The sequence below is a fragment of the Rhinatrema bivittatum genome, chromosome 19, assembly GCF_901001135.1.
Source record: "Rhinatrema bivittatum chromosome 19, aRhiBiv1.1, whole genome shotgun sequence".
Classification (NCBI taxonomy): Eukaryota; Metazoa; Chordata; class Amphibia; order Gymnophiona; family Rhinatrematidae; genus Rhinatrema; species Rhinatrema bivittatum.
The window spans coordinates 9,775,528-9,796,402 of record NC_042633.1 but is presented as its reverse complement, the minus strand read 5'-3'; the positions used below and the strand labels follow the sequence as shown (position 1 = coordinate 9,796,402).

The 20,875-nt window shown below is 45.0% G+C and overlaps 1 protein-coding gene across 1 annotated transcript in view; it reads left to right on the top strand.

The window, feature by feature from the left end:
- The window catches only part of LOC115081125 (extracellular calcium-sensing receptor-like), a 75,230-nt gene that overhangs the window by 17,386 nt on the left and 36,969 nt on the right, over positions 1–20,875 (top strand). The window contains exon 2 of the mRNA XM_029585635.1: positions 19,309–20,148. Coding sequence (XP_029441495.1) covers positions 19,309–20,148 — 840 coding nt within the window. The remainder of the gene's footprint in view (positions 1–19,308; positions 20,149–20,875) is intronic.

Here is a 20,875-nt window from a genome sequence, read left to right as displayed (position 1 = left end):
ATGTTTCCCAGAAACATGAGTTTCCCATAGATCTCTATTTCCAAGAACAGATGTCTCCCCTCCGGATCCACCACTGAGCGATGCAAGTGAAAGGGGATTGTTTTGTGTAAGAGTATGGCTACTTCCACTTTACTGGAAGTGGCAGAGGCATAAAAAGATTTCCCCACTCATTGTTTGGTCAACTTTTCATGTTCTGAATCAGTGACTCTAGTCTCCTGTAGCATGGCAATGTGCACGTTGTATCTCCATAAAGCTTGTAATATCTTATAGCGCTTTGTTACAGAGCCTGTACCACATACATTCCAGGTACAGTATCGTACATTAGTCATCATTGCATATAATACCAGCTATCATCTACAACTAGTCTAGTATACAATCTCACATGAGTGGTGGTCCCCCAGCTTAGACCCTCACCCATGAGAGTGCTATTCATGGTGAAAATAAAAACTTCAATAACTTTGTGAACATCAATATGAAAAAACAAAGACTTATGAACCCCGGTTCCCTTCAGTGCAAACCCCTCTATATAGCCCCCTTGAAGGTGTAGGAAGCCACGATAGACAAACCAAAGGTTGACCCCTGTGGCCACCATCACACCTAGTGAATAGTTTGGGATCACTAGAACTGTGAGGATCCCCCCTCTCAGAGAGAAAGAAATAATTCAGAAAGTTCCACCCAACAGTGATCCATGCTTGGAACATCGGTGTGAAATATCAACCAGTGTGAAAAATCCATGTATCCAATGAGAATTCAATGCAGGAAAACCATATCAAACCACTTAGCCTGAATGTATTCCTTGGATAAAGGCATTTGCCGTTGAGGCCTCCGTGAAAATATGAGTCTACCCATTGTATGTGAGATGAAGCTTAGCTGGAAAGAGCAGAATGGCACATATTTTTAAGTTCGTAAGATGTGAACATGCTGGGGCAAAAGTCTTCCTTAGTGCTGCCACTGATACCGAGTAATCCTGGAACATAAGCACTTTGGTCCCTTCAAAGGTCAGCTCAGACGTTTGGCAATAAGCCCTTAAAATCTGAACTTTGTGTGCAAAATTAAGGACCGTAAAGATGACTACTCTGGGTCTGCTATTCAGGGTCCCCCCCCATGAGTGGGGGACCCAGCCTGTGAGCCCGCTTGATATACAGGGAGCCATGCTGATTTCCCAATTTGAGCAACTGGGTTAGCCAGGATTGTAGCCGGGTGCCTAGCTCAGATTCTGGGAGGCTTTCAGGAATCCCTATAAGCCTTAAATTATTGCGGCATGACCTGTTTTCTAGGGATGTGCAGACAAAAAGTTTGCGTTGATAAGTTGAAGTTGAGGGTCGATTTCGTTCAATATGGACATATGGAGAATTCCATAAGTTGAGGGTCTGTCCATACGTTCACCGGTTCCCTAAATAAAAATTTAAACCCCTCACCCTCCTTAATCCCCCCCCCCCCAAGACTTACCAAAGCTCCCTGGTGGTCCAGCGGGGAGTCAGGAAGCCATCCCTGTATTCCTTTGCGAGGAGCACGTGACGTCGGCGTCACGTCGGAGTGACGCGGACGTCACGTGCTCCTCGGCGCCTCCGCTCCGGGACCCCCGTTGGGGCCTTCTGACCCCCCCAAGCTGGCCAAAAGTTCCGGTTGGGTCCAACGGGGGTCCTGAAGCGGAGGCACCGAGGAGCACGTGACGTCCGCGTCACTCCGACGTGACGCCGATGTCACGTGCTCCTCGCAAAGGAATACAGGGATGGCTTCCTGACTCCCCGCTGGACCACCAGGGAGTTTTGGTAAGTCTTGGGGGGGTCAGGAGGGTGGGGGGTTTAAGTGTTTATTTAGGTTCAACGTATTCAACATAGCTATGTTGAATAAGTTGAAAATCGCGATGCGTTGCGCATCATCACTTTTTTAAGTTTAAAAAAAAAATAAGTTGCGTTTTACATATGCGTTCAAAACGAATGCACACCCCTACTGTTTTCCAGGACGTCAAGCTTACTTTGAAATGCCTCCTGTGCTTTTTTGAGGCCCTGTATGTCCCGATCCTGCAACTCCATTTTGTCTTCTGCTTCAGATATTCTATTTTCTGCAGCCTGAATTTGTGATTGAATTTTGGAGAGCTGGGAACTGATACCAGTTATCTGTGAAGAAAGCTGCGAAAAGCGCCCCTCCAAAGCAGCTATGACCATGGCTGTAATGTCAGTGCCCGCAGCATCAGGAGGTTCCATAGCCTGGTGCGCCTCCGCCATGTCTGCCATCTTGGCTTTGGGGCCTTTCATTTTCTCCTCTTTTTTGCTCGTTTTTGCCGCCATGCCGGTAAGTACACCGCTTCCCGATATCCCAAGGTATTCCTGATTTGTTTATCCGGCCGATGCGAGCAATGCTGGGGCGAAAAGAGAAGAAAGGGCGTTCGTTTGTCAGGTAAATTCGGACGGGGGTCCCCGGAGAGATCAGCCACTCGTCCGATCACTCGCACAGCATCACGTAATCAAGGATAGTGCTTTATATTGGATCCGGAATGTGATAGGCAACCAGAGCAGGTCTTTTAATATTGGAGTAATATGTTCCGTCTTTCTGGTGTTAGTTAAAATTCTCGCAGCTGAATTTTGAAGAAGTTGAAGCGGTCTGGTTGAGGAGGCAGGCATGCCCAATAATAAAGCATTACAATAATCAGTCTTGGAGAAGATGAGGGCTTGCAAAACTGTTCTGAAATCATTTTTATATAAAAGGGGTCTTAATCTCTTTAAAACGTTTAATTTAAAATATCCAGCTTTTATTATGCTGTTTATCCATTTTTTTAAAAATTAATTTCACTGTCAAGGTGAATCCCAAGGTCTCTAACTTAAAAAGAAATAGGATATTTATTAGAGGCATCCAGTATCTCTGACTCTTTTTGTTGGTTCAATTTGGGACAGATATAGAGCATTCCAGTTTTCTTGGAATTGAGAGAGAGGCTCATTTGCGTTAAAACTTTGTTAATTGCGGAGAGATAAATATCCCAGAGTTTAAGTGTGGATTCAATAGAACTTGTAATCGTAATTAAAATGTGAACATTGTCTGCATAAATAAAATGAGTTAAACTAAGACCTGCTAAAAGCTTACATAATGGAAGCATATAAATATTAAAAAGAGTGGCGGACAATGAAGATCCCTGAGGGACACCATGAAGTAAATTAATTTGATCTGATTCCTTGTTATTTATTTTTACTTTATATGATCTATTAGCCAGATAAGATTTGAACCCTTGAAGTGTAGTATCATTTAAACCTATTTCTCTTAGTCTGTCAAGTAAGGTATTATGATTAACCATACCAAAAGCTGCAGATATGTCGAGCATAACTAATAGGTAGTTTTGTCCATTATCTAAACCTGTCAAGACAGTGTCCTGAAGGGAGACCAGGAGAGTTTCTGTGCTATAGAATTTGCGGAATCCAAACTGAGAGGGGTAAAGGATATTGTGTGTTTCTAAATGTTCTGTAAGCTGTTTATTGACCACTTTTTTCTAGGATCTTAGAGAGGCAAGGTAGGTTGGAGATAGGTCTAAAATTAGAAGGATCCAAGGATCCAATGGGTTAGTTTGAGGTTTTTTCAGGATTGGCTTCACTAAGGCACATTTAAGGATATCCGGAAAAGAACCTTGGTTTGATGAAAGGTTAATAATATCAGCTATGGATTTGGCAATTAAATGAATTAAATGATAGCTTGGTCTACTGGATAATAGAGATGTGAATCGTGTCCTCGATCGTCTTAACGATCGATTTCGGCTGGGAGGGGGAGGGAATCGTATTGTTGCCGTTTGGGTGTGTAAACTATCGTGAAAATCGTTAAAATCGTGAGCCGACACACTAAAACCCCCTAAAACCCACCCCCGACCCTTTAAATTAAATCCCCCACCCTCCCGAACCCCCCCCCCCAATGCTTTAAATTACCTGGGGATCCAGCGGTGGTCCAGAATGGCGGCGGTCCGGAACGGCCCCCTCAATTGAATCCTGTTGTCTTCAGCCGGCACCATTTTGCAAAATGGCCGCCGCAAAATGGCGGCAGCCATAGACAAAAACAATTCGACGCAGGAGGTCGTTCCGGACCCCCGCTGGACTTTTGGCAAGTCTTGTGGGGGTCAGGAGGCCCCCCCAAGCTGGCCAAAAGTTTCTGGGAGTCCAACGGGGTTCAGGAAGCGATTTCTTGCCGCGAATCGTTTTCCGTACGGAAAATGGCGCCGGCAGGAGATCGACTGCAGGAGGTCGTTCAGCGGGGGTTCCGGATTTACGCGAGCAGGGCCCTGCGCGCCGGGAAGCCTATTTTACATAGGCCTCCAGGCGCAAACAAAAGTACGCTGGATTTTAGTAGATACGCGCGGAGCCGCGCGTTTCTGCTAAAAACCTGGATCGGCGCGCGCAAGGATATCGATTTTGTATAGCCGGCGCGCGCCGAGCCGCGCAGCCTACCCCCGTTCCCTCCAAGGCCGCTCCGAAATCGGAGCGGCCTTGGAGGGAATCCTCTAAGGCCCTCCCCTCACCTTCCCCTCCCTTCCTCTACCTAACCCACCCCCCCGGCCCTGTCTACACCCCCCCTTACCTTTCTCCGGGGATTTACGCCTCCCGGAGGGAGAAGTAAATCCCCGCGCGCGAGCGGGCCTCCTGCGCGCCGGGCTGCGACCTGGGGGCGGGTACGGAGGGCGTGGCCACGCCCCCGGACCGCCCCGGGCCGTAGCCACGCCTTCGTACCCGCCCCCAAAACGCTGCCGACACGCCCCCGAAACGCCCCCCTCGGAGAACCCCGGGACTTACGCGAGTCCCGGGGCTCTGCGCGCGCCGGGAGGCCTATGTAAAATAGGCTTCCCGGCGCGCAGGGCCCTGCTCGCGTAAATCCGCCCGGTTTTGGGCAGATTTACGCGAGCAGGGCTCTGAAAATCCGCCCCATATGCCTATAGGAGGGCTAGCTAATAGCTCGAGGTGAGGTGTTGGTGGTGGTTTAGGAGCCAGTTTTACATGCAGACTAATAAGTAAAAACTAGGGATGTGAATCGTTTTTTGACGATTTAAAATATCGTCCGATATATTTTAAATCGTCAAAAATCGTTAGAGGCGATATTTAATAGGAATTCCCCCGATTTATCGTCAAAAATCGTAAATCGGGGGAAGGGGGAGGGGAAGGGGGAGGGCGGGAAAACTGGCACACTAAAACAACCCTAAAACCCACCCCGACCCATTAAAATAAATCCCCCGGGTGGAGGGGCGGAACCAAGATGGCCGCACGCATTGAGACCTAGTCGGAGCTCTCAGCCGCTTGTGTTTTTTTTTTCTGCTTGAAAAAATGCCTGCAAAAAGAAAGGGTAAGGTTCTGACATACCCGTCTGAACCAGTCCCGTCTGCGACTATCCAGACTGAGATAACCGGCTTTTTGAGTCCAGCAGTGATTCAACAGAGAACTGAGGAACCCGATGAGCACGAAGGGGAGGAGGAGCCATTTGTGCCTGCGGGGGAGGTGTCTCCAAGCCCAGAACAGAGGGCACCGCCTGTGCAGGGGCTGACGGAGGAGACGAGGAACGGAGGTGCAGTGGACGCCCGGGCCGACTCGAACCCAGAGGCTTTTTCAGAAACTCCGCAGGGTGTCGTTTTGAGATTTTATACTTCAAGTCTGGCGGAAGAGCCGAGAGGGGAAGGAACAACTGACCCCGGAGTTCCCAGGGGAGAAGGCCCCCCACCGGACACAGCCACGAGGAAGGAGCTGATTACGATACCATCACGCCCTGCACAGGTAACACTTGATTCCCGCTGGGATTTTATGGCCGGGATGGCCTCAGCTATAAACTCTTTAGATGGGAAAATTGATTCTTCTAATTCACAGAGCGCTCAAAAAGCTGTTGCCTTGCAATCTCAGGTGGACGGTTTGAAACAAAAAGTAATAACTTTGGAGCAGGAGGGCAAACAATTTCAACAATATAAAATTGCTGCGATAAAAGATAGCCAAATATTATCCAGACGGATGGAATTTATTGAGAATAAATCCAGACACCTGAACTTACGTTTTATAAATTTTCCTAAGGTAGTGGGGGAAATCCCCTACACTACCCTTAAGAAGTTTTTCCTGGAAACTTTGGAAATCACAAAGGAAAATTTACCTTCAGTGAATACCTGCTTTTTCCTTCCTACTTCAACACGTCCAGGAAATCCCCCTAATGTTCCCTTTGATGGGAACCTAACGGGGTTTTTGGAAGACTCAACACTGGACGTAATAAGTAGAGGAACACTGTTGGTATCATTTATAACAGTTAAAGATATTGGTTTTGTGATGAAAAAGTATTTTAGGAAATATCCTGTTAATTTTCACGAGGCAACAGTGAAGATTTTTCCTGATCTAGCCCCTGCTACTCAAGCCAGACGTCGAGGTTTTCTTAACCTCAGACAAGAGGCTAGAGGGCTGGGCTATGTAGTTAAAATTCTATTTCCTTGTAATTGTTTCCTTATGAAAGATAATGAGCGATATGTTTTCTTTAGTGTGGAACAGTTAAAAGAGTTTATAGAGGCGAGGAAATTGAACATACTAATTTCATAAATAATGCACTGCTGTTACGTGGGCTATATAGTGAATTATTCAATTTACCTAAAGTTTCCTTCTTTAAAGATTGCGTGTTTCCCCCCTCTCTCTAAATGATTTATTTTTCATCTGCTAGGTTTGTGGCTTTTAACATGATGAATAATGTTTAAAAGTAAATATGATTTCATTTTTCCCCTTCACCACTTCTGTAAAGTGATTATAAATATCTTTATAGAATTTTGATCAAAAGAAAAATTATTCTGCTTTTTCTTTTCGAAATGGTTGTAAGGTGAAAATAAGTCAATATAGAATATGTTAAAGACTTCACAGTATTCTGTATAGGCAAATTTGATTTGTTTATGTATTAAAATGAATAAATAAAGAATTAAAAAAAAAAAAAAAATCCCCCACCCTCCCGAACCCCCCCCCAAAATGCCTTAAATTACCTGGGGGCCAGAGGGGGGGGGTCCCGGTGTGATCTTTTACTCTCGGGCCTCCGGTGCATTGTAGAAATGGTGCCGTCGCTACCTTTGCCGGCGCCGGCGCCATTTCTACAACGCCGGCGCTACCTTTGCCCTGTCATTTGTCCCCCGACGTCAGGAGCGTAGGAGATCGCTCCCGGACCCCCGCTGGACCCCCAGGGACTTTTGGCCAGCTTGGGAGGGCCTCCTGACCCCCACAAGACTTGCCAAAAGTCCAGCGGGGGTCCGGGAACTACCTCCTGCACTCGAATCGTTTTGCTGTACAAAATGGCGCCGGCCATACGCCGTTTTGCTGTACAAAATGGCGCCGGCCATACGCTGTATGGCCGGCGCCATTTTGTACGGCAAAACGATTCGAGTGCAGGAGGTAGTTCCCGGACCCCCGCTGGACTTTCGGTGCTACCTTTGCCCTGTCATATGACAGGGCAAAGGTAGCGCCGGCGCCATTTCTACAACGCACCGGAGGCACGAGAGTAAAAGATCACACCGGGACCCCCCCCCTCTGGCCCCCAGGTAATTTAAGGCATTTTGGGGGGGTTCGGGAGGGTGGGGGATTTATTTTAAAGGGTCGGGGTGGGTTTTAGGGATGTTTTAGTGTGCCGGTTTTCCCGCCCTCCCCCGATTTACGATTTACACGATATTTAAAAAAACAAAACCGCGACGATCCGATTCCCTCCCCCCCCCAGCCGAAATCGATCATTAAGACAATCGATCACACGATTCACATCTCTAATACAAACAGCACAGTACACCTCAGTGAAGATTTGACATCATTTGGAGTGAGGAAAATATCACAAACATGAGATTTCTACTATGTTATCTCACCCTAGCTTGATGGTATGGAGTCTAGGGGTAAGTGATCTACAAAGGGGGTCATTTTCAAAGGAGTTACGCATGTAAATGTGACATACTATCGTAGCAATTTTCAAAAGCTATTTACTCGAGTAAAGTGCACTTACTTGAGTAAATCCTATGGACAATTCAATGGCATATATTGTAGCAATTTTGAAAAGCCCACTTACTTGAGTAAAGTGTATTTACTCGAGCAAAAACCAGTTTTGCTCGAGTAAATGCTTTTGAAAATCTGGCCCAAAATGAGCAATGAGTAAGACGGGACACAAAACTATCCAAAAGTAGTTAAAACCCACACCAGCTGTGAGAGGAACTGCAGGAGGACTCTGCGAGAATGGGGAGATGAAATTTAAAGTGAGCAAATACAAACTGAAGCAAATGGGAAGACATAATCCAAACTATGGGCCGGATTTCAAAAGGGTTACGCGCATAAGGTACGCGCGTAACCCTTTTGAAATTCCCCTGCGCGCTGCTGAGCCTATTTTGCATAGTCTCAGCAGCGCGCGCAAGCCCCGGGACGCGCATAAGTCCCGGGGCTTGCCTGGGGGGCGTGTCGGGGGACGTGTCAGGAGTGACGCGGCGTTTTCGGGGCGTGTCCGGGGGGCATGTTTCCGGCTTGGGGACGTTTTGGGGGCGTGGCCGAGTGCCCCGACACAACAGCCTGTGTCGGGGCCTGCCGCGCTGGCGAGCGTAAGTTGCTACTGCCCAGAGGCAGTAGCAACTTTTAATATAAAGGTAGGGAGGGGGTTTAGATAGGGCCAGGGGGGTGGCTTAGGTAGGGGAAGGGAGGGGAAGGTGCGGGGGGGCCTCGGAGGGAACGGGCAGCGCGCGCAGGGCTCGGCGCAGGCAAGGTGCATGCGCCGAGCCCGGATTTTATAAGATACGCGCGGCTACCCCTATGCGTACAAAGTGCTGGCATCCATATTAGGAGTTAGTATCCGGGAAAAGGATTTTGGTGGAGTCAGTGTGGACAACACATTGAAACCTATAGCTCAGTGCATGTGGACAGCCAAAAAGGAAATAGAAGGTGAGGGAAGGGATAATGAAACTGGGAATGCAGTGAGGCCTCTGCATTGCTCCCTGCTGGGGCTGCACCTTGAGTATCCTGAGCATCTCTGAAGGACATTTCCATAAACTTTTAGCCAGAGAGGCTTTGCTGGGGAGAGCAACATGAAACAGGCTTTTCAAATCTGGATTAGCCAGGAACTTCCAGGTGATCTGGACTGGCCAGTGCTGGGAAACAGGATGCAGGGCTTGATGGACCCTGGTTCTGACCCAACATGGCATTTCTTATCTCCTAATTCCTTAACCTGAGGAGAAGGTGCAGGTCTCCTTTGCACCCCCCTCATGCTGATTCCAGACTATGGACACTGGCAGGTCTCCTTTTAACACTGCACACTCATGAAGCAGTAATGTCCCTTCAATCTACTTTTCAAAGTTTTGTTCCTTTGTTTATCAATCACATCTTCTCCCCCCAGGGCCTGAGACAATCATAAAGCAATTAGCTATTATCCCATCATGGAAATTGTTCATTATGATGGAGAATAAGTGAAAGTTATAAGAGGGTAGTCGGCAGCAGCTGCATCAGACCCTGAGTGTGAGAGCTCCAGCTTTGCTCTGAAGGACTTCAGATGGCAGTGAGTAAGATTTTAAAATATTTCTTTAAGATAACGTATGAGAATCTGTCACTAAGCTGAAAGATAGCACAGAACAGAAAACTGCAGGATGGGATTTAAGTATCGGGATTGCAAACAAAAGGAGCCAGCGAAAAACCTGGGGCAAAAGAAAACCACTGCAGGCAGAAGCACCCGAAGGTTTCTATAAATTTCATTTTGTAGATTTGTTTTCCTTACAGACGCTGCAGTCAAGAGCAGAGCAAATGAAACTGACAATTTCTTGGCTTTTTTTTGCCTGGCACTAAAATGTGCTCCATAGGCTTTCAGGGGATGGGAAGAACATTCCTCTTTACCAGAGATTTGAATTGTATTAGAGGTTTTCTTGGAAAATCAGATTTCAGTGTCTATTCTACTTGCTGCCCCTCTCTCCCCCAGCAGCAGCTCCTGTGTCTCCAGGTATTGCCCCTGCTTATCTCCTCCTGCTCCATCCATGCACCTGGCTGCTCCTTTCTCTTTGAAGATTGCCCCTGCTATTCATCTCTCTGCCCATCTCTCACCTCACTGTTCCTATATCTCTGGTTAAGGCACCTGCTATTCCCCTCACTGCTCCTGTATCTCTGGATATTGCCCCTGCTTTTCCGCTCCCTGCCTCTCTCTCCCCTCAGTAGTTCCTGTATCTCTGGTTATTGCCCCTGCTTTTCCTCTCCCTGCCTCTCTCTCCCCTCAGCAGTTCCTGTATCTCTGGTTATTGCCCCTGCTTTTATCCTTCCTGCCCCTCTCTCTCTCCCCTCAATAGTTCCTGTATCTCTACTTATTACCCCTGCTTTTCCCCCTCCTGCCCCTCTATCTCTCCTTATTGCCCCTGCTTTTTCTCTCTCTGCCTCTCTCTCTCCCCTCAGCACTTCCTATATCCCTGGATACTGCCCCTGTTTTTTCTCTCCCTGCCTCTCTCTCTCTCTCTCCCCTCAGTAGTTCCTGTATATCTGGTTATTGCCCCTGCTTTTCCTCCCCCTGCCCCACTCTCCCCTCAGCAGATCCTGTATCTCTGGTTATTGCCCCTGCTTTTATCCTTCCTGCCCCTCTCTCTCTCCCCTCAATAGTTCCTGTATCTCTACTTATTACCCCTGCTTTTCCCCCTCCTGCCCCTCTAACTCTCCTTATTGCCCCTGCTTTTTCTCTCTCAGCCTCTCTCTCTCCCCTCAGCACTTCCTATATCCCTGGATACAGCCCCTGTTTTTTCTCTCCCTGCCTCTCTCTCTCCCCTCAGTAGTTCCTGTATATCTGGTTATTGCCCCTGCTTTTCCTCCCCCTGCCCCTCTCTCCCCTCAGCAGATCCTGTATCTCTGGTTATTGCCCCTGCTTTTCCCCTCCCTGTCTCTCTCTCTCCCCTCAGCAGTTCCTGTATCTCTGGTTATAGCCCCTGCTTTTCCTCTCCCTGCTTCTCTCTCTCCTCTCAGCAGTTCCTGTATCTCTGCTTATTGCCCCAGCTTTTCCCCTCCCTGCCTCTCTCTCTCCCCTCAGCACTTCCTATATCCCTGGATACTGCCCCTGCTTTTTCTCTTCCTGCCTCTCTCTCCCCCCTCAGCAGTTCCTGTATCTCTACTTATTACCCCTGCTTTTCCCCCTCCTGCCCCTCTATCTCTGCTTATTGTCCCTGCTTTTTCTCTCCCTGCCTCTCTCTCTCTCCCCTCAGCACTTCCTATATCCCTGGATACTGCCCCTGCTTTTTCTCTTCCTGCCTCTCTCTCTCCCCTCAGCAGTTCCTGTATCTCTGGTTATTGCCAGTGCTTTTTCTCTTCCTGCCTCTCTCTCTCCCCTCAGCAGTTCCTGTATCTCTACTTATTACCCCTGCTTTTCCCCCTCCTGCCCCTCTATCTCTGCTTATTGCCCCTGCTTTTTCTCTCCCTGCCTCTCTCTCTCCCCTCAGCACTTCCTATATCCCTGGATACTGCCCCTGCTTTTTCTCTTCCTGCCTCTCTCTCTCCCCTCAGCAGTTCCTGTATCTCTGGTTATTGCCCCTGCTTTCCCTCTCCCTGCCTCTCTCTCCCCTCAGCAGTTCCTGTATCTCTGCTTATTACCCCTGCTTTTCCCCCTCCTGCACCTGTATCTCTGCTTATTGGCCCTGCTTTTCCCCTCCCTGCCTCTCTCTCCCCTCAGCAGTTCCTGTATCTCTGGTTATTGCCCCTGCTTTTCCTCTCCCTGCTCCTCTCTCTCCCCTCAGTAGTTCCTGTATATCTGGTTATTGCCCCTGCTTTTCCTCCCCCTTCCCCTCTCTCCCCTAAGCAGATCCTGTATCTCTGGTTATTGCCCCTGCTTTTCCCCTCCCTATCTCTCTCTCTCCCCTCATCAGTTCCTGTATCTCTGGATATTGCCCCTGCTTTTCCTCTCCCTGCCTCTCTCTCTCCCAGCAGTTCCAGTATCTCTGGTTATTACCCCTACTTTTCCTCTCCCTGCCCCTCTCTCTCCCCTCAGTAGTTCCTGTATCTCTGGATATTGCCCCTGCTTTTCCCCTCCCTGCCTCTCTCTCTCTCCCAGCAGTTCCTGTATCTCTGGTTATTGCCCCTGCTTTCCCTCTCCCTGCCCCTCTCTCTTCCCTCAGTAGTTCCTGTATCTCTGGTTATTGCCCCTGATTTTCCTCTCCCTGCTCCTCTCTCTCCCCCCCCCCCTCAGTAGTTCCTGTATCTCTGGTTATTGCCCCTGTTTTCCCTCTCCCTGCCCCTCTCTCTCCCCTCAGTAGTTCCTAGCGCTAATCCTAATCCTAGTCCTGTCCCAAACCCTGACCCTATCCCTTACACTGTTCCATATCTTAATCCTAATCCTGACTTTAACCTTCACTCTTACCCTAAATCTAAACCTAAACTTTTCTCAAACCACATCCCAAAATCTAACCCTAACGCTTATTCTGACCCTTAACTTAATCCTAACCTTGATCCTAACAGTAACTCTAACCCTAAACTTCTCTCTAACCCTATCCTAAAATCTAACTTTAATCCTAACCCGGATTATGATCCTAACCTATCCCTAGCCTAATGTTAACTTTAACCTCTACCAATAGCCCTTTACATTCACAAGTGATAATCTGGTTTATTTTCCACTCCATCCAAGGTAAAATCTGAAGGAAAGACAGGTTGAGACCAGCACAGCTCGATGCAGGAAATTATGCTGATGTTACTAATCTATTTCCTGATACTGTCAGTCCCTGTTAATAAATCTGCTACAGTCAACTGTGGATTGAGCAGTGTGAATGTGACAGGATACATAAAGCAGGGAGACATCATTATAGGGGGGATGATCCCTGTTCACAATGCTAAAACCTACCCCCCGATTCCCTTCACTGAGACTCCCAGCATTCAGCATTGCGACACGTAAGTGACAGATTATTTCCCCTGTGCTTTTTATGTCTCATTTCCATGCTGTTCTATATAATTTCATTATAGCATCATTGCAAAGTTACCTCTCTATATTTCTACTCCCTTATTCATAAGAATATAAGACATGCCATGCAGAGGCAGACCAATGGTCCATCAAGCCCAGCATCCTGCCTTCAACAGTGGTCAGTCTAGGTCACCTGGAAAAACCCAACGGATCCTAATAGGAAGCGCCATTGTTGCTTATTCCCAGAAGAATAAAGTGGAGACCCCAAAATCTATCTGGCTAATATTTTTTTTAAGGATCTGTCCTCTAGAAATTTGGTAAGAAATTCCCAGCCTAATTGTTCATTGAAAGAAAAAAGAAATTTTTGTAGCTCACCCCCAGGGGTAACCACTGACTATTCTCAAGTCTGCTTGGCTAATAATAATATTAGGAACTTTTGCAAACCCTTTTTAAAATCGGCTATGCTCTGCCTAGACCAGTCCTCTCACAACAACTGCCACAGCTTAATTGTGCAGGGGAAGTATCCTGGTGTGGTTGCACCATAGATCTATGTGGTGGCATCATGATTGTCTCATTTTATTCCTCATTCCTTTACAATAAATTTCTAACATTTGATTTGCTTTTTTGAATACCACCATGCAGTAAGCTGAGAATTTGAACATAATGTTGACAATGGCAGAGCAAGATCCTTTTCCTGGTGGTGATTCCTAACACAGAACCCAGCACTGTGTGTCTGTAGATATAATTCTTTTCCCTGAGTGCTTCATTTTGCATTCAATTTTATCTCCATTTAGATGCCCTGTTCTTGAGTCTGGCAAGATCCTTCTGTATATCCTAACAGTCTGCTTCTGTTAACAACTCTGATTATTTTTGTCTCATTTGATCACCTCATTCATTGCTCCCTTTTCCAGATCATTACTGAATTAAGTTAAATAATGCTGGTCCCAGTACAGATCCCTGCGGCGCTCCACTATTTTCCTCTTTTTATTGGGAAACTGTCCATTAGTCCTGCTGTTTGTTTCCTATCTTAGAACATAAGAAATCCCATACTGGGTCAGACCAAGGGTCCATCAAGCCCAGTATCCTGTTTCCATCAATGGCCAATCCAAGTACCTGGCAAGCACCCAAACATTAGATGGATCATAAGCTACTATTGCTTATTAATTACCATCATAGCAGTTTATGGATTTTTCCTCTAGGAACTTATCCAAACCTTTTTTAAACCCAGTTACACTTACTGCTGTAACCTCATCCTCTGGCAATGAATTCCAGAGCTTAACTATGCCCCAAGTGAAAAAGAATTGTATTTGATTTGTTTTAAATGAGCTACTTCCTTACTTAATGGAGTGCCCCCTGGTCCTTCTATTATTTGAGAGAGTAAATAACTGATTTACATTAACTTGTTCAAGTCCTTTCATGATTTTGTAGACTTCTATCATTTCCTCCCTCAGTCGTCTCTTCTTCAAACTCAACAGCCCTAACTTCTTTAGCCTTTCCTCATAGTGCAGCCTTTCCCGGCCTCTTATCATTTTGGTCGCACTTCTCGGCACTTTCTCCAGTGCAGCCATATCCTTTTTGAGATGTGGTGACCAGAATTGCACACAGTATTCAAGGTGCGGTCTCACCAGGAGCGACACAGAGGAATTATGACATCCTCCATTTTATTTTCCATTCCCTTCTGAACAATGCCTAACATTCTGTCTGCTTTTTGATCGCTATAATCACACTGGGCTGACTTGTCCAATGTTAAATTTCATCAGTGATTTGAAGCCCAATCTTCCAGTCTCACAAGGTCCTCCTACAATTATCACATGACATAGACATGGTTTAATGGAACACAGACAACATGGATTTTCCCAAAATAAGTCTTGCCTTACAAATCTGCTACATTTTCTTGAAGGAATTAATTAATAAACATGTGGTTACGGTGAGCCAGTAGATATAGGGGCAGATATTAAAAGTTACGTGTGGGCACAGATTTGTGCGCGCAACCTGGTACGCACAAATCTACGCCTGATTTTATAACATGCGAAATCGGAGCGGCCTCGGAGGGAACCTTCCTTCCACCTTCCCCTCCCTTCCGCTATCTAACCTGCCCCCCAGCCCTACCATGGTGCCAGAGGCCTCGGTCCTGACCCACCCCGCCCACTCCCTGCCCATTTTTCAAGCCCCGGGACATACGCGCGTCCCGGGGCTTGCTCGCATCGCCGGGCTTATGCTAAATAGGCTCAGCATGCAGGAGCGGGTTTAAAATCCGCCCCATAGTGTATTTGGATTTTCAGAAGGCATTTGACAAAGTCTCCCTTGAGAGGCTTCCAAGGAGGCAATGTACTTTTATGGATTGCAAACTGTTAGAGACAGGAAACCAAGAGTAGGATAAAATGGTCAGTTTTCTCAGTGGATCTGTGCTGAGAAAGGTGCATTTTATTATATTTATAAATGATCTGGAAAGGGGAATGATGAGTGAGGTGATCAAATTTTAAGTTGACACAAAATTATTCAGAGTAGTAAAATCTCAAGCAGATAGTAATACGTTGCTGGAGGACCATGAGAGACTGGAAGATTGGGCATCCAAATGACAGATCAAATTTAATGTGGAGACGTGTAAGGTGATGCATACAGGGAAACATAACCCATGCTGTATTCACATGATGTTATATTTCAAGTTAGGTGTTACCACCCAGGAAAGAGATCTAGGCAGCCTAGCAGACAATACATTAAAATTGTTGGCTCACTGCTTTGTGAAAGTCAAAAAAGCAAACAGAATATTAGAAATTATTAGGTAATAGTGAATAAAACTGAGAATGTCATAATGCCTCTGTATCATTCCATTTTGAGATGGCAGCTTTTCTGTTGTGTTCAGTTCTGGTCATTGCATTTCCAAAAAGCTATAGATGCACTGGAAAAAGAACAAAGAAAGATGACCATAATGGTAAAGGGGATGGAACAGCTCCCCTTTGAGTGACGCCTAATGAGCTTAGGTCTGTTCAGCTTGAAGAGGAGATGGCTGAGGGGGATATGATGGAGGTCTACAAAACAGGATGCTGGGATTGATGGACTCTCATTCTGACTCAGTATGGCAACGTATTAACCATTATTAATGTGGAGTTGCAGAAATCCACTGCTTGTCTCTGGAAAAGCAAAATGGAATCTATCTACCTCATGGGATCCAGCCAATGAATTGGCCACTTAATGATAATATATATTTTTTTATTTTTATAGTGTTTGCTTTACATTTATTTATTTAATTTGCAATGTGTTCTGTTTTCATTTAACTTTATTTTATTATTGCCATATTTTTTATGCTTTCTGGTAAAACATTTTCATTTACAAAGTAATAAAGTGATTAACAAGTTAATAAATTAAAGTAATACTGGGCTTAGTGGACCTTAGCTCCAACTCAGTATGGCAAGTCTTATGTTCTTATGTAAATTAAATACAAATCTAACAACTTGTAGTTTAGTCACAATAATAAACAATGATTATTATTCTTTTTAACCATTGTAGTGCCTTCATCTGTCTGCAATAAAAAAGAATTTGACTCACATGATAGATGAGTTGTTAATACCTAAAAATAACTCCCAAACTGTCAGTCTCAGAGAGGATTCAGAAATCCAGGAATAACAAATTTAAAACTCTATTCCTTGCACCATTGACTCATTCACGCTTTGAGAGTTGTAGCTCAGCCTGCCTCTGGGGTCCTTGTGGGTAATTGGAACATCTCTGAATATTTCCCTGGAGGTTCTGGATTTTAATACCATACCTTAAAGTATTAATTTAGCTTTCAGATCTTCTTATCTGCACCTTCCTATGTCTCTTTGATAGCCACACATTTTAAGACAGCTGGCTCCCACCCATTACTCCTTAAAATCCTTTCTTGATGACACATGAGTTCTGCTACCTTAACACCAGGCAGGTAAGTTACCAATTGATCTTCATGTCTACCAGCAACCATCTATCTACATTCCTAATGATCAATTCTGCAATAATAATGGCAGTCCCAATCCTTCCAGCAGAACCAGGGGTCACAATTTAAAACTCCAGGGAGGAAGATTCAGAGCCAATGTCAGGAAGTATTTCTTCACAGAAAGGGTGGTGGATGCCTGGAATGCCCTTCCGGAGCAAATGGTGAAGACCAGAACCCTGTAGGACTTCAAAGGGACGTGGGATAAACACTGTGGATCCATAAATCTAGAGGATGTGAATGAAGACTGGGTAGCTCGCGGGAATGACGGCTACTATCTGGAGATAATATCCTTATTCAATAAACATACACACGGTTAATGAGACTCCAACATTGCTCTAAGCTTCAACAGCAAGAGGTAATGTGGAAAAAAGGATTTCCATTCACAAATAAAGCGGGGAGTAGCTTGCTTGTTCCAGTAGTTACTACCCCAAACCTAATAAGCCTGATACTTCACTTTCAATGCATATCCAGCATAGCTCTCTGTTTCAATGACAGGGGGTAATCAAGAAAAGTGGATCTATATACAGACAACAACCAACAAGGACTGAATTACATAGTCTGGGTAAACAAAAAAAGCATGGGTGTAGCATGCTTATTGCGGCAGTTACTACCCCTAACTAATTAAGCTAGATATTTCACTTAGATGCAGTTCCAACACTGCTCTCTACATTAATGGTGGGGGGTGGAAGGGAAATAGAACCAAAAGGTTACTAAGGGCCAAGAGTAACAGATAAGTATGAGAGAAAAAAAAAAGAGTGCAAAGGTTTGCTGGGCAGACTGGATGGGCCGTTAGGTCTCCTTCTGCCGTCATTTCTATATATATGTTTCCTACATGTGCAATCACCCATAAAGGCACATCCTCAAAGAGAGTAGATCCTAGCTAAAGGATACATTCCTGCCACAACAAGCTGATGATATTCTTTCTGGTGACCATGCTCTGTCTGAGAATCAAAGGCGCTGCCATCCAGCTGCTGGATTGCTATCTGCCTCATTTTCCCTTAAATGTGTTCCTTAGATGTATTTGGTTAATTTTTGTTTGCTCTGCCAATGACCCATTAATGACACTCGGGGTCTTAAATTTTAGTCAGGATTACATTTCTCATTTTGTGTGAGGATACCATTTGCATAGAATTGACTTCCAGTTAAGGTGCTTGAGGTAACATTTAATGAAATCCTGGGATAAGCCCAAATTATCCCTCACTGTAAATAAGTAAGGGGAAACCAGAGATCAACTGGGGCATTGCAACAAGAAGTAAGATTGGATGGACCTTATGATATTTATCATCCATCATACTTTTTTCTACGTACAACATGGGGAAAGTTTTCAAAGACATTGGCTTCTTTTATATGGTTAAACATGGAGGTATCCCACATAAATCACCAATAACCTCCAGAGAATATGCACTTAGTTGCATAATGTATGCACATTTATAGAAAAGAGGCACTCAGGGTGTGTTTTGGCGGCATGTTCCAAAGCTATATGCATGCACTGAATTTTCTACTCATTTAAGTGTATGTGCATAGTTTTATCCACAGAATAAGCTGATATTTAAATTCAGTGCATGTGAATATCGTGTGTTTGTAAATCAGTTGGGTTTGTGCATTGCCATTGGAATGACGTATTGAAAATGTAACCTATGAAGATAATTTTCAAAAGGATTTATGCACGTAAAAAACTGTTGCAAATTGCTACTTTTATGCTTGTAACTCCTTTAAAAATACACTCCATAGCACTGAATTTTCAAAAGGTTTCACACACTGAATTGCTTTTATATGTGCTACTTTTACCCATTTAACTCCTTTAAAAAATACACTCCTTGCTGTGCATAAGCTTACCTTACATGGATATTTTCTGATATTTTTTAGACTAGAGTTTGGTTTTTACTATCATGTGAATGCCATGGCCTTTGCCTTGAATGGAATTAACAAAAGCAGCTACCTACTGCCCAACATCACCTTGGGGCTCTGGATATACGACTCCTGCAATGCCCAGTCCAGGTCCCTGGAAGGTACAATGTGGCAACTCACCGGAAACAAAGACCCCATTCCGAATTATGCATGCAGGGGGTCATCTCCATTAGCAGCAGTGATTGGAGATAACCAGTCTCGGATGTCCATACCCATAGCTCAGCTACTGGGAGTCTACAAACAGGCACAGGTATGGATCATTTATAACAAATTATGGAATATCCTGCTGCTCTGGCAAGTTGTAATGAGAATTTCAATACATTGCTTGCTACCCTTAAAAAACCAGACTAAAAATGTGGTTGTATGGGAAGTCATTATGGTTGCTATTACTTATTGTTAAAAATGAGAATGGATGGATGTACTTGAAGAGATTGATCACCTGTGTTCTTAAGGACATGGTTAAGGCAAGAAAATATTTAGTGTGTCCTGAGATACCCTGTAAGAAAAGTAAAAAATAATTGATGTTATCACTCTTATAAATTCTGATCAAGTGTAACATAAACTAATTAATGCTGTTGGTGAAATTCTTCTAGATCAGCTATGGCTCAACTGTAGTCACTCTTAGTGATAAAAGTCGATTTCCCTCTTTCCTCCGCACTGTTCCAAGTGATGATTTGCAGTCTCTGGGCATCGCCCGGTTGATAAACTTCTTTGGTTGGACATGGGTTGGAATCCTCGCTGAGAACAATGACTATGGACTGATTGGGAGTCAGATGCTAAAAGAAGAGCTGGTCAAGGCTGGGGTCTGTGTTGCCTTCTATGAAATCATCCCCCTGTTTTACTCTCAAGAGAAGACACGGCGTATTGTGCAGGTGGTGAAGAAGATGACAGCCAGGGTCATTGTGGTCTTTTCCTCTGGCATCAATTTCTATCCAGTGATGCTGGCAATTGCGAAGAGTGACATATCTGGAAAAGTCTGGATTGCTTCAGATGGCTGGGGTCCTTTTCCATTATTTAATGAAAAGGATTTCTTTAAAATTCTGAAAGGAACAATTGGAATCACTGTTCCTACAAGCAAGATTCCAATGTTCAAAGAGTACCTCTATAATCTTCATCCTTTAAGAGCTACAGAAGACATCTTTGTTGGGCAATTTTGGGAAGAAGCCTTTGGCTGCAGGTGGGCTGACCCCAACATGGACCAGGTCACTCTTCAAGAACTAAGCAGAGAAAGGAAACTCTGCACAGGGAAGGAAGACTTGAGGACCATTGATGATAATTTCTTTGATAAGACAATCCGGGAGTCCACTTATAACAACTATAATGCTGTGTACATTGTGGCCCGTGCCCTACATGCCATGTATGCCTGTGAACCTGGAAAAGGACCTTTCTTCAATGGGACGTGCGGTGACATCAAACACTTTGAGCCTTGGCAGGTATGGGCTACTTTTTGCTTGTGATATGTGATTATAAGTATGCATGACCTGTAGAGTTCACTAAAATTCAATGAAACGCAGTATGAAGTAAATTTTTTAAAGGGCATTTAACTGCAGAAGAATGTGTACTATAGACTTTTCAGCCTAGACAGCCTTGACTTGTCTTAAATCACCAGCTATTTGTATACATAAATTAATAATTATTTATTATTTATTAAAATGTATTAATCACTTTGCAGATCCATACTTGATTGCCCAAGGAGATGTAAACAATTATGAATCATTAAACAATATAATACAATTCATAGCGATTAAAGAAACTATATATAAAACATTTCTTTTTGATTATCAAAGAGGCTGAAAGTTCTGCGGATTCTTAAATGGAATTAAAAAATGATTCGGGTCAATTTTCAAAGGCCCACACTGTAAAAAGTGGGTTTTACACGCATGGCCTGGCCTTGCACGCGCTGCGCGCATTTTAAAATGGGCCTGGCTATGCTTATAAACCCCGGTATGTGCACAAGTGCCAGGCCTCTTCAAAGGGGTGGGCAGGGAGGGGCAGGTCAGGGGCCAGGCCAGGACAGCGCCATTCTACGCTGTCCCGGGGAAGCACCCGCCGGCAGCCGGCCTGCGTGTACCGAATACTTCTGCACCAGAGGAGCAGTAAGTAATGAAACAAAAAAAGTAAGTAGCTAGGAAGGGATTAGGGGTCGGAGAGGAGAGAGAA